The following is a 13,359-nucleotide window of genomic DNA, read 5'->3' on the forward strand; positions in this document are numbered from 1 at the left end:
GAAAATTTATGAAGTTTCAGTACAACAGAACTGTGAGCAGAGAACTTAAAAATAAACAGATCGGCATAATTTACACATTTAAAAACTATATATTTCATTCATAAATATCTTTTCTAATTAATAACCATACCTAGTTTAAAGATAAATATTCAAGTCGGTATTCAATTTTATTTTTTATCAGTTCATGTGAGTCCTGTAAGGATCAGTTTCTTCTGCTCAATGCAGTCATGTAAATGGTCGTCACTAGTGGGTTGTGCAAAGGCCTTCATTACCTTGTTTGTTGTAATAAAACTTTAAAATTCTGCAACTCTCTTATACTTGTGGAAAGCCTGTAAAACAAAAACCCCTTATGTGTTAGTAAGGCAAGTGTGAAAGAGAAGTGCAAATCATCATCTTCCATGGCGGCTTTTTGGATTTTGGTTGGGTTTTTTTTGTTTTTTTTTTTTTTTTTGTTTTTTTTTTTTTTTTTAAACGATTCTTTTTCAAAGATGAAAACGCTTAAGATACTACTTTCCCTACTATTTGACTCTCCATTATATTTACATAATATATTACAGGGATTAAATTTTATATATAATGTTTAACTATCCTGACTTCATTAGACATCTAAAAATCTATAATCAGAGGTAATAATGTTTATTACATTCTTTTAAACAGGAACAGATTGTTAAATTCAAGACCTGAAGAACTAGCATGATGAACAAAGCAAGTTCTACACATCTTTCAAAGCTGTTAAAATGTTTTATTTCATCACTTGAATGGGGTAAATTTTCAAAAAATTAATCAATCACAACTAAAGTTTTAACAAAAATCATGTCATACACAAAAATCCAAAAGCCTAGGGGCTAAGTAACGGTGTTAAATTCTCCAAGTATTGTTCTTTCTTGTCACTACTTTTTACATACTAGTTTAAATCAGAAATACGAAGTGTAGAACAGCTGTAGTCAGTGTTTCAGAAAGGAAGAGACATACTCAAAGTCCAATGCTTACGACTGTTTAAGGAACTTAAATCCAGATGGAATTTATTGAGGTTTGAGATAAAGAGAAGAATTGGATCCAAACCAGAATGAAGACTAAGATTAATAATCAACACTCTACATACTCAGTTTGATGGCATTAGGCTTATCAATGTCACTAATAGTAATTCAGCATTTTAAAAGCTACAGCTATGTGTACAATACCATCCTTCCACAGACTCTGAGTGTTGACACTGAAGTTTTACAGTTTTTCTACTACACAAAGATAAAAACTTACCTTCCAAAGGCATTTACAAGAGCAACTATTTCTTGACGTGTGAGCTGAAAACCTTTTGATGGGCTATTCTCAGGAAGGCTCTGTATTTCTTTCTCAGAAAATAAGATCTTCAGAGCAGTTCCTAAGCCTTGAGTCTACAAAAAAAGTTCAGTGTTTTAACACCAATAAGATCACTCCTTCAAACACTCAGAAAACTGTAAAAAAGTTTAAAAATCACAAATCCAAGCAAACTGTGGTACCAATTCTTATACATGGATCCTCCCTCAGCCCAAATAACTGCACACAAACCAGAACACTAACGGCAAATGCATGCCATCAGTTGTGTACCAGAGTCAGTCACTTATTTAAGAACATTTGTTTCCTCAGGTATACTTGTTCTTCATCCTTGCATTTTTAATCTCTCTCTCATCTTTTTTCTCCTCAGCCACAGCAGATGCATATGAAAGTGTCTGTTACAATCCTTCCAGTTCTCTCCTGCCTCTTACATTACAGATGCCCCACTGATGCAGGAGCTGCTGGATCAGAACTCCCATTTTCCTCTTCCCACCACCCTCTGAAGTCATACGGTTTTATTATGAGGTATCACAACACTTCTGCTTTTTCCACCTCCAGTCCCAGTGGCAGACATTGCAGTTTCAGTTTCAACCCCTATTTTCTATACAGAAGTAGAATGTAAGAAGCTATTCTTATTTCCCCTCTTAATCGGGCTACAGAAACAAGCTCTGGATTTTGATAAGAAGTGGTTGAGGCTAGCTGAAAGAGAATTTTGTAGGTCAGGAAATGTGGCCCTATTTCATTTTGTGTGAGAAAGGAAAAACAGTAACAGATCAGAAGCATTAACTAGGACAGAGTAGACAGAACACCAGAAATTCAGCAGAGACCACCAAATGTTTGATGTTATAAAGTTCTTTGAAAGCTGAACTCTGATACAGCAGTATAGTACAGTAGGCACCTCAAAGTAACAACTATTCTCAGACTGGACTTTAGATTAGTCTTGAGGTTTAAAACTGTATTCTCAATAAAACTAGTAAGTGTCCAGAAACTGATTTTTTTTTTTTAACTTTCAGGTTTACTGTGCACCTTTGCATTTATCTGCTGCTTTCTGCAAAAATTGTGAAAATACAAATTACTTCTTTTTCTTATGCCTCAATTTGTGGAGCTAAATCTCACACTGGACTTTCTGACAATTAAGGAAGTGCTGTACTTCCAAGAAGGCTTCCCACAGGTGATTCTACAAGGTTCATCTGATCACTGAATACAGGTAAGATATTGAATGCCAGTCAGACTTTGCTATGGAGCATCTGCTTTAAATATATTTTTTTCAGAGAACACAAACATACTTTTTAGTAAACTAAACAGCTGTTGACTAAACAAACCTCTTTTCACTTTTTTTTTTTTTTAGAATTGTTTAACAGTGAACTAAGCATATATCTGTTTTTAATATATAGGTAAGGATATCAAAGACCAACCATGGGCAGTCCGAAGGCCAAGGTAAATGGTGTCCTACTGAACTGGAATAGCTGATGATTTTCTAAGCTCCCCCATTGCCACACACACATAAAATAAACTGTACCTGCAGTTTGCCCCACAGCCTGCATTTGTCACATCCAACACAATCCATTATGCGGGATATGTTCTTGAAATGCAATCTGAATTCTTCCTATTAGTTAAAAACAAAACAGAAAAAGGTTAACTGAAAAGTACCTCTTAGCTTCACAAAAGCAGAAGGTTAACTACTCTAGTACCCCTAGAATATCAATTCTCTATTACTAAATCTGAATAAAACCACTACCTTATGTGGTCAGGCCACAACAAAGGTCCATGTAAACCCAGAATCTTGTTTCCAAGCCACTGCCAACAGTTAATTCCTCAAAAAAGCCCCCAAAATACAGGACATGAAGGGTAAAGCTTGAATTCTATATGCTGAGTTTCTATGAACTTTCCCAAAATGTTCTGAACTATAAGCACTGTATCCGTGTCCCTGCCCAATTTTGCTTTCATTATTCAAACCTTTTTTGAGCCAACCTACCTTTCTGACAAACAGGCAAACAAGTTACATTTCACAAAAGACATTTCCTGTCCAAAGCTAGGTAGATTGTTGCTTTGCAGCTTCAGTCAGAGCAGAAGCAAGAACAGCACAGAACTAATTAAGATTATGTCAATTAAATATTTAAGATCAGAAAAACACTAGCTGGGCTGATCAACTTCTGACACCTTTCTAATAAGCATTCTTTCTAATGCTGATAAAATTCCATACTACTACTGAAATGAGTATTGAAAGTGTTAATAAGTATTAAAACAAATCTTTAGTTCTGAGCCACATCCAACTGTGGAATTGTAGGGCATACCAATCTGAACACCAGTATGTTAACACTGGAAGTTGTTAGGCAGTAACGGCATTCGCATGAGGTTCTCATGTCTAGGAATCACGCTCTTCTAATGTTAAGTATAATACTATATTACATCATATTACATAAGGCATCTGCTTTTTAAGTAAACAGCACTTTTTTTTCCAGATACTTATGTGAAACAGATACTCTCTTTAAAAAACACCATTGCGTCTACTGGCAATACCAATTCAACTCATTTACCTCACCACAGTCCTGATAGCAGACCCAAGGAACTAAAGGTTTCAGCTTGCTTGGCTCAGGACAACTCTTGTCCTCATTTACTAGAAAGTAGATTAAGAGGCCTCAGACACAACTCTTAAGTTTTTACCCCTGCCTTTTCTGCTCTCAGCAGTATGCTTCTGGTAGGTAGAGAGGTTTTCTAAAATAACACAACTTAATTCCAAAATGGATTATTTTGGACATCATTCAGAAAAATAGCTTTACCTTTAATGACTTGGCTCCTTTTTTATCTCCAGCAAACATGGACTTTTCATCAAAGTGCATATGGAAGGACCTAATGAAGACAAAATGCAAAAAACCCAAACGCTAGCATAAACTACAGTGTTAACATCAAGTTTGGTAAGCAGCTGATGCCTTCTGTGTAAAATACTTTTCAGAGTTCCTAGTATTTGCAGAATAGCTCTTAAAAAAATTACTGAATGCTATCAGTTTTACTGCTCAATCACTGTAATTTGAAATCTGTTATTTACAGTTCTGTTGAGAATTTTCTTCACTTCCACCGATCAAGATTTCTTCCTAATATACACTGAAATTGTCTTAACATTTGCCTTTCAGTTGATCATTGTCTGACCACATCTCATATAATTTGCAAGATCATGATTAGGGACAGCAATGCAGCCACACAACACATTACAAGTCACAAAAATTAGTGAGAAGGTGAGTAAAGGAACTGGACTAAAGAACCTTATAGAGTAAACAGAAGGAAGTAGAGATGACTAAAAGCTCAGAGGTTAAGTCTATGATAAAAGCTGGATCATTCACTGGACTGTTAAAGACTACACATACTATTTTCCTTTTCAAAATAAATCATGTGTATTTTACGCTGAAGAATCAGAAAAAGCAACAAATAGGGAATAGCCCAGGGTGTTGTGGGTTTTGGGTTCTTTTGGTGAGTTTATAGTTTTTTAAAGATTGGTGTACTCAAATATTAATCTCTTTCCATCAAATGTACAAATTCCTCTTGTTCTCACCCATTACTTAATTCTATTTCTTCATTCCACTCTCCTTCTTGTCCTATCCCATCAAGAAGTCATCTATTCTCATTTGTGAATATAGCTGAGAATTTAAAACTATTGATTAAAAAAAGAGCTATGCCTTACTTTGTATCCCTGAAGATATCTAATAAGAGAGCTTTAGATTCAGCATCCTCATGGCCATTTCCAGTGTAAAGGTCAACAACTGAACGCTCAAAGTATGGTGCAACCTTTGACAAAGCACGCAGCTCTATCAAATATAAGAAATACAAGTTTTTGAGCCTCCTTGGTCCTTCTCCTTTTGTTTCAGTAGGGTTGAAGCGGCGAGTGAACTCTTTCACATTTGGTCCCCAGCGAGGCTTCCCCCAGGTTTCTACACAGAGGAAAAGAAAGCGCAGGGGGAGTAAAACACACATATTTCTTTAAAAAAGCAACTAAGTAGACATCAAAAATTTTCAGAAAAAAAACCCACAAATACATGTTACAGATATTGCAGCATTTAATTCAGCAATTTTATCTCGATTTAAATTACCTTCAAGAAGATAATTTGCACAGAGATGCAAGTTGATGCTAGCATGAAGTCCAGAAATGAGTTTATAAAACACTCTTTTCTCAAGGCAAAGACCTGTCCAGGAAAAAAGACAAACAGACCGCAAACTAAATACTGGAAATACTGTATTAAAATGAATATACTTTGATATTTCAGTGACGCAAGTCAGCATAGTGTAACTTCAGGAGTTACAATCACAGTACTTCAGCATTGTTAATAAGCCCTTATATCCATCATAGGAAAAGTTTATCTCTTACTTTTTATATAAAGTACTAAGAATGAAGTTTGACATTTCTTACTTGGTATTTTAGCGTTCTAGTAAATACAGTCAAATAAGTATCTGGTCAATTAGTACAGATAAAATTGCTATACAAAAGTAAGATGCTTACATTGTTTGAGCAATAGATTTGAAATAGTCTTGAATTTTGACTGTTTGGAAACCAGAACTATACTGTGACTGATCTTAATCTGAATTAAAGCTACAACTGAATTACAGTAGTGACAGAAAAACATAAAAACCCCAGAAAACCTTATGGCATTGGAAAACAGCAAAAATATTTATTTCCAGCTTCACTGTAAATTCACTGAAGATATAAATGCACAGAGCAAAACACTGAAAAATATGACTTTGATAGATACAGACTTCTACAGCGTAAACAGAAACGCAATGGCATTGGGTGGCCAAAATATAATTTAAATGCAGAAATTACTTATAACACCACTTAAACCCAGAGACAACACCTGGAATTTAGGAGTTTGTTCCTTTCTCAAAGTTATGCTTAGGTGACTTCCCTGCCACTCCAATCTCCACACAGAAGTAGGAAGAACTGATGGTGAAGTCTAGCTGTGAGGCAGAGATATGGCCCCATGTACAGAAAAGGCATGTGAATGTGTGTTTTCCTACAACAGCACCAGTTAGAGATTTCCAACTAGACAAGTAAGGGCTTATGAAAGGCAAAACAAACTAAGTTTAAAATTAAGTACATTCAACTTATTTACTTTTCCGCAGACCTCCAAAATGCAATTTGATAGCTACCTCTCATAATTTCTATTTAAATATGAATAAAAACCAAATTGCTTTGCCTACTGAACACACATTATAGTTATGTTTTCAAATAAAAAGACTTAGCAATGTTAGTAATAATCCCTGCCAAATGCCTAAAATGAGCAGAAAATCCAAAGTAACTGGTATTGAAGTGAACCCCCCTTTACAAAAGATGAAACACTGAAGGGTTCAAGGAGTATACCATCTAAGTGAATAAGATTTCCAAAGACCCAAGAAAAAATTATTCTTTGAATGACACTCAAAAGTTCTGCATGATTTATTAAAATGCTTACATTACAAAAAATATCTAGGGAGATAAAAAACCCCTAAGTGTTTCTTGTAGTAAATTTAACATCACATTAACCCATCCAAGAGCCTTTACCTTCTAGCCATGTGTAGAAAGATTCTCCTGTAAATACAAAGTATATTGTTAAATGAATTAATTTTCAACATTACAGTATCTTTACATTACTATGTGTACTAACATTAGCTGCGATCTGGACATAAAACTAAATCATTTAGCTATTAAAGTGAGAATAGGCACAGAAGTGGCTGAACTTTGAAGTTAGTTTAAATCTGTACAGGTAAGATTAGGAGAAATACAAGAATGAGCATGGCTAAGCTACTCATCAGGACACTGAAAAGTGTATGGAAGCACAAGTCTGATCATATGCACCAGTGGTGAAAGACATGATGGAGGAGTGTAATTATACCTGACAGCCTTTACCTTGACTGCTACTGTCTGAAGGTTTCCTGTAGGCTTAGATCTTTTGCCTAAGCACATTCAGTTGAATGAAAAAATCCTAAAGTCTGACTCACTGTAGGCAGACCAAACACTTTTCCTCCCCACCTCCCCAAAATCAAGGACATGCAAGAAAGTACACAAAAAACTGTCCCTTTTCTTTTAAAGGATCATACATCATTATTAAAAGGGCTCTGGAGGAGACCCAAGATTCCTTTCATTAATGTATCTCGTTATCTCACTAATAACATTACCACAACACATACTCTGTTACAAGGATAAGAACCCATAGCAGAACTGTATTTTGCTCTTAACCACTCCTTCCTCCTACTCTGAATGAAAGAATTATCCCAATAAAAACACTTTCTGATCAATCATCTGCGTAAAAACATAACTTTCCTGCTGTCTAGTGCAACAGCAATAAAGTGAATAAATCAGATGTCCAAAACTCTTTAATGCTTACTTCATTTCTGCAAATCAAGCAAAATAAGACAACTTACCATCATCTCCTCCTTAAGGGGGGGGAAAAAAAAAATCTGTAAGCATTAAAAAGATAATTTCCACAGCAAAATAGTAATGAAACACAGCCTTTACTACAAACACAGAAAAAGTGCAAGAAACCTTATTTAATCCACAAAAAACATAGGCTACTTTCCATCCTCTTCCTCCTCCTCAAGACCACCTGAGACTAAACATATGATAATAATGAAAGTCACTAAGAATTTTAAATCTTAGTAGCATCTGCTTTACATATTCTTGAAAGCTATGTTTTAGCTTCAGAAAGATGATTAGGAAGTTGTCGTCTTCAGTTCGCATTATTCAACAATCTGACCAGTGTTCCTTTATGAAATTCTGATCCCTGAGTTAAACCGCTCTTCTAATTCTTTTTATTTATGTCTACCAGCAACATATTATCTCAATCTTTACAATTACTAAAAGCCATCTTGATTTTCTAATGTGTGGTGATGTTTTCTAACTCAACCTATTAAACAATAGTTAATTTTTAAGGGAAATGAGACACAGTGACAGGGGAAAGTTGATTCCTTTGGAACACCAGGTTATAGTTTTCAACTTAAATTTGAAAACTTAAAACTCAAGTCACTGGCATACTTTTTTTTTTTCAAAAAACATTCTTGAAGATAGCAGCCTTTCTTAAAATAGTGCAATTATTTGTACATTTGTAATACACTAAATATTATGGATGGAAAATGTACAGCTTCATTACACTAGGATGACTATGAGCTGAAGTGATTAAATTAAATGATCTATTAAAAAAAAACCAAAACATGAGAAGAATACAAGAGTGCTGAAATTTTTGTCGAACTTTAACTCTGTCCCATCCACATTAGAAAATTACTGTGACACACACTTACTAAACAGTTTGAGACTGACCATAGTTTTCACGTTAGCTCCCTGACATTATTAACACTATTCATATACATAAGATTAAGCATGTAGGTAATCAAGTATCACAAACATTAGTCTAATTATTGAAAATGGACAGGTACTTCTACAGAAGAAATTAAAAGAAGCAGAAAGCATATCTACAAACTGAAGATTACTATTTGTATCACTTGTACTGCAATAGCCACTATGTTAAAAGAACTGCATTAGAAAATAAAACAGGGAAGACCCACCCCTACTAGGCGCCAGTGGATTTAAAGGACGATAGACAGATCGAGGCCTAGAAAACAAGTTAGAAAACACAAAAATCAATTTTAAACTAAATTGAAACGCAAGTATAAGAAATAGGCTTCCTCTCCCTCCCAATTACTTAAAGCAGTTTTCTTCGTAGATGCTGTTCCACACTCTCCAAGCAGAAGGTCCCTTGTATCCTGTGTAACGTTCTGGATTCAGCAGCAAATCCACATACTGTGCATCTGGAGACCTCTCATCTAAATAGGAAAGCTTTTGTTACACATTCTAACTGATGAGTTAAAAAAGACAATTTTTAAAAAGTCACGCAGCATTAAGTATCAATAAGGTCTCATATAATACTATTCTGTGTTCTAGTTGGATTATAAACACCTTGTACATAAAAATACAGCAACTGACACAGTAAATATAAAGCTCAAAAGTCTGTAATTTATACCAAAGTCTCTCATGTAGCCATAATTTCTACAGTGTCTGATCACCTACGTGGCTTCTTCAACTCTACCATAAACGCTTGTCATGCAATGTGTTCTCTCACCCCATGCTAATATATAAACAATGTTTTGTTTTCAATAGATTTCAAACTTAGGATTTATTTGTCCAGCAGTATTTGGCGGGGGGGGGGGGGGGAGGAAAGGTTGCTTATTTGAAATGGGTATACTGCTACAGGGCCTTCTTAATAGGACGAGGTCAAAGAAGTGCATCCTGTAGTTGGTACATATTGTATATTTATTAGCTAAATCCCTTTTTCCCCAGACACCCTTGTATACTGGCAGAAAGTCTGGATCACATTGCTTAACTGAACAAACTTTCAGCATATTGAAGAATGCTCTGTTGGTTATGGCAAGAAACATGTTATTTAAATGGCATTTCAACAAGTTATACCTTCTAAAGTTCACTACAAATTTAGGCAACATATCCAAAGAAAACTGTGAAACAATACTCTCTCTGCTTAAATGTTCTGCATGACTAGAAAACATAACTTTCAAGCTACAACCAGTAAAAAGCAGGAAGAATTCCCTCCTTTTTGAAATTATAGGTCAAGAGCAACTTGTGCTTAAAAAAACCCCTTACATACAAGCCAAGCCAGTAGTCCAGAGACTTATTGATAGGTATAGGACAAGCAGTGCCACTATTTCCTCAGATGTCAAAAAACCCCACATAAACAGAGAGTGAAAACTGCTCTAAAAAGAAGAGATGATTCTGCATGAGCAGTTAAGCATTACTTCAGCAGTAGTAGTATAAACAGAGGAAAAAGAGACAGACACAAGACGCACAACAACAGCCAGATGAGACAAGTGAAATTACAGTTTTACTTATTTCTTTGACAGCATGGCTAACCTAAGCAGTTCCTACACTTCCTAGTCACTTCAGGTCTCTACTTTTTCTTCTCATTATACCCACATACACAGTCTATGGGGCAGTGGAACAGAAAGATGGAAAGCTGACCTGGGTTATGAAGTTTTTTTCAGCTAGATCAATTCCCTTATCTAGTTTAGCATTAAGCCCAACAAAAAGCAAGTAAAAATTAAAACTGATGATATGGCTTTGTGATACAGTTGAACACTCTTACATTCACTCTCATCATAAGGAAGAGAGGAAGAGAACAAGAGTTTGTACCTCCTTCTGTCACTCCCAGAAGTTATCTTCTCTCACCTCTCCCTGCTCCAGCTCACAAACTCACCTGATAAGCCAGTTCATCACAACAATCTGGGAGATGGGAGGGAGATGCCAACTTATATTCCCGCTATTCAAGTTGAATCAGCTTACCATGCAGAAAGATGCACGCCAGAGCCAGTGCCAGTGCAAAAGCACTGGAAGAACACAGCTGGGGGCAGTACATCCTCCTTCAGCAGGGCATGATGTAAGGAGAAATCGAGGTAGAATCAGGAACTACTTAAGTTAATATTACTTCTAAAAGAAATGCTCCTAAACTGCACCTTTCCCTACTGAGTCCTCTTAAAAATCTAAATAGGCAGGTTGAAGATAGCAGAGACAACAGCAGCTTACTGAATGTAACAGTTCAGATCTACAGTAATGCTCGCTATTTACTACAGAAACAGCTTATACAGAAAATTTTCACATATAAGATGCAGCAGAACTGAAAGAGAACCACAGTTGCTAAGTCCACTACAGTTGCTGCTTTCTCAAGTGACATGAAACATTAGCCTAAAGGTAGATTAAAACATCTTGCATTATGCCCTAAGTCTTCCCCTAGCATAGAAAGCTTTCTAAGGTATTTATTAAAAAGGCCTTTAGCAGTCATTCCTGAACTTGGCAATTCTCATGTTTATCTGAAAAAAACATTCCTTTGAGCTCTGAAAGTTACAAGCAAACAAAAAGACTCATATATGTCAGGCAGAGGGAAGACACAATCTAGTATCTTAATGTTTCAACTACAAGAAAGTCCTTAGAAATAAGAGTGAATTTAGTGCAGAGATCATTTGTAAAAATAGCAAGGCTGGAAGAGGAACAAACTCAGTCCAAGCATAGATAGTAGAATAGCAACAAAAATAATATAGTAGTAGGAAACTGAATCAGTTGCAAGTAATTTGTCTTATATTTGTGCTAGATGCAACTCTTGTGAGAAGCTTTTTAAAAAAATATATGCTAACCTCCTCCCATTTACCTTTTTTTTATTATTTCCTTAAAAGTCTCCTGTTCACTATACTAACAGGAGGTAAGAGTGAATGTGCTTTATGTAGACTACCAAATGCTCCTTGTCAAAAATTGCATTCTTTGCATGTAAAATATGAACTGTCACATCTCCATTTAGCACAAAATGAAAACTTTCCAAAAATGGTTATTTGCAGAGAAACTATAATCTTTTGTGGTTTTTAAGAGACAGCAAATAAAACAAACACTGAAAAAGCTTAAACATTTTACCATCAAGTTCACAAAAATGATCCTGTGAATCATCGTATCTTGCCCAGTCAATGAAAGCCTCCTTACTTTGGTTACTGAAGGGAAAAAAATACATTTGATTTTACACTTTTAAATAAATAACATCAGTGAGAGCTACCAAAAGAAACACAATCCACATGTAGTAGTTGAAACTGAATTCTGAATTACTATATCTGAAACTCGAGAATATGTGAGTTACCACTTGTTAGCTCCACAGAGATTCAAGCAGGCATCAACTACAATACTTATAAAGTTGTCTTGATGTTAAGACAGCAAAAAAGATTTCACCATCATTATCTGAACAAACTGTGCAGTGGCAGTGACTTCTCCTCCTTCAGTAAGAGCTTGGTAAAATACTTTCATAGCATACATTTTTAACACTTCTCAAGGTACCACTTCAGCAGCTGTCACTTGGAGGGGGGGAATCATATTTTGATAACCTGTACTTTTAATGACATCTACAATAGCTAGCCTTGCTTTTTAGTGGGAGACCAGATGTCTAAACACTCCTTCCAAGCTAAATTACTCTAGGAATATGATTTGTCTTAAAGCTTTTAAATAATAATAGTATTCCACTCAGCCTAGCACTTTCAAAAGTGTACTGTACCACAGAGACAAGTACTTTGAAGTTCTCACACTAGGAAACAAAAACAGTGCCAAAATCTGAATGCTTTCTTCTGTGCATAAGTGCAGCACAGAACTACTGATGCCACACTACTGACAGCAAAATGTAAACAAAGCTAAGACTAGAAACTCTACTCTAGGGTAAAGCACTTTGAAATAATGAAAACAACCTACTCTGATCAAATTAGTACTAGCTCAATACTACAGAGGCAATTCTGTAACAAACTGCAGTTCTAACCTTCTGCCAAATCATAATAGGAGGCTTTATACTTGGCATTAGGTGAGGAACTTCTCCAGTAATTATTAGCAGGCAAGATTTAATAATAACATGAAATACAGTTGATAAGGGAAAATAACCCAAACTCATGAGGATGATGCACTGCTAGTGTAAAGAACAAGGCAGTTTGCCTAAAATGCATATACTCTTCCCACACTTGCAGGATTCATTACCTGCCCTCTCTCAACTTCAATCATCTATCCTGCTCTCACAAAAGGCATCTCTTTAGCTCTCCTTATGTGTAATCAATTTCATATTCTTTTGCCCTACAAGAGTGAAAGAGATTTAATGGTTTCTTATTTCCCCTTTAAAAACCTTGGATAAGGGCTCTACCCGGTTTGGTTTAAAACACCACACACCAGGCAGAAGCAGTTGTTTTTCCATGGCAGTCCCATTTTCCTCAGATGACAGGAAAGAGTTTCAACATCTCTATCGGGTAGAACAGCTGAAATCCATGGCCAAAGACACATCTCCCCAACAAAAGCAAAGAACTAATTTTTTTATTTTTACTTTTTAAAGGTGGACAATCTAGTAGAATGCAAGTTTTTCTAAGTGCTGTTCCACACACTTTGCTACTCGGGGGCAACACCATCCTGCAGAATTCCTCCCACACCCAACCTTGACTGTGCCATACAATAAGCAAGATCAGGGAATTGATCCAAGCCAAAAATAACTTTGCCAACAACAAAAATAACTCACAAGTTCC

At 35.7% G+C, this 13,359-nt stretch overlaps 1 protein-coding gene across 1 annotated transcript in view; it reads right to left on the minus strand.

Annotated features, from left to right (window-relative positions):
• Positions 1-200: 200 nt before the first annotated feature.
• The window catches only part of ERO1B (endoplasmic reticulum oxidoreductase 1 beta), a 28,670-nt gene continuing 15,511 nt past the window's right edge, over positions 201-13,359 (minus strand). Inside the window, exons 6-16 of the mRNA XM_074896782.1 lie at positions 11,735-11,808; positions 8,970-9,090; positions 8,833-8,879; positions 7,696-7,707; positions 6,836-6,862; positions 5,391-5,483; positions 4,985-5,231; positions 4,089-4,158; positions 2,828-2,914; positions 1,255-1,388; positions 201-329 (exon numbers count right to left, since the gene is read on the minus strand). Coding sequence (XP_074752883.1) covers positions 269-329; positions 1,255-1,388; positions 2,828-2,914; positions 4,089-4,158; positions 4,985-5,231; positions 5,391-5,483; positions 6,836-6,862; positions 7,696-7,707; positions 8,833-8,879; positions 8,970-9,090; positions 11,735-11,808 — 973 coding nt within the window. The 3' untranslated portion in view covers positions 201-268. The remainder of the gene's footprint in view (positions 330-1,254; positions 1,389-2,827; positions 2,915-4,088; positions 4,159-4,984; positions 5,232-5,390; positions 5,484-6,835; positions 6,863-7,695; positions 7,708-8,832; positions 8,880-8,969; positions 9,091-11,734; positions 11,809-13,359) is intronic.

This window comes from Athene noctua, chromosome 1, assembly GCF_965140245.1.
Source record: "Athene noctua chromosome 1, bAthNoc1.hap1.1, whole genome shotgun sequence".
Taxonomy (NCBI): domain Eukaryota; kingdom Metazoa; phylum Chordata; class Aves; order Strigiformes; family Strigidae; genus Athene; species Athene noctua.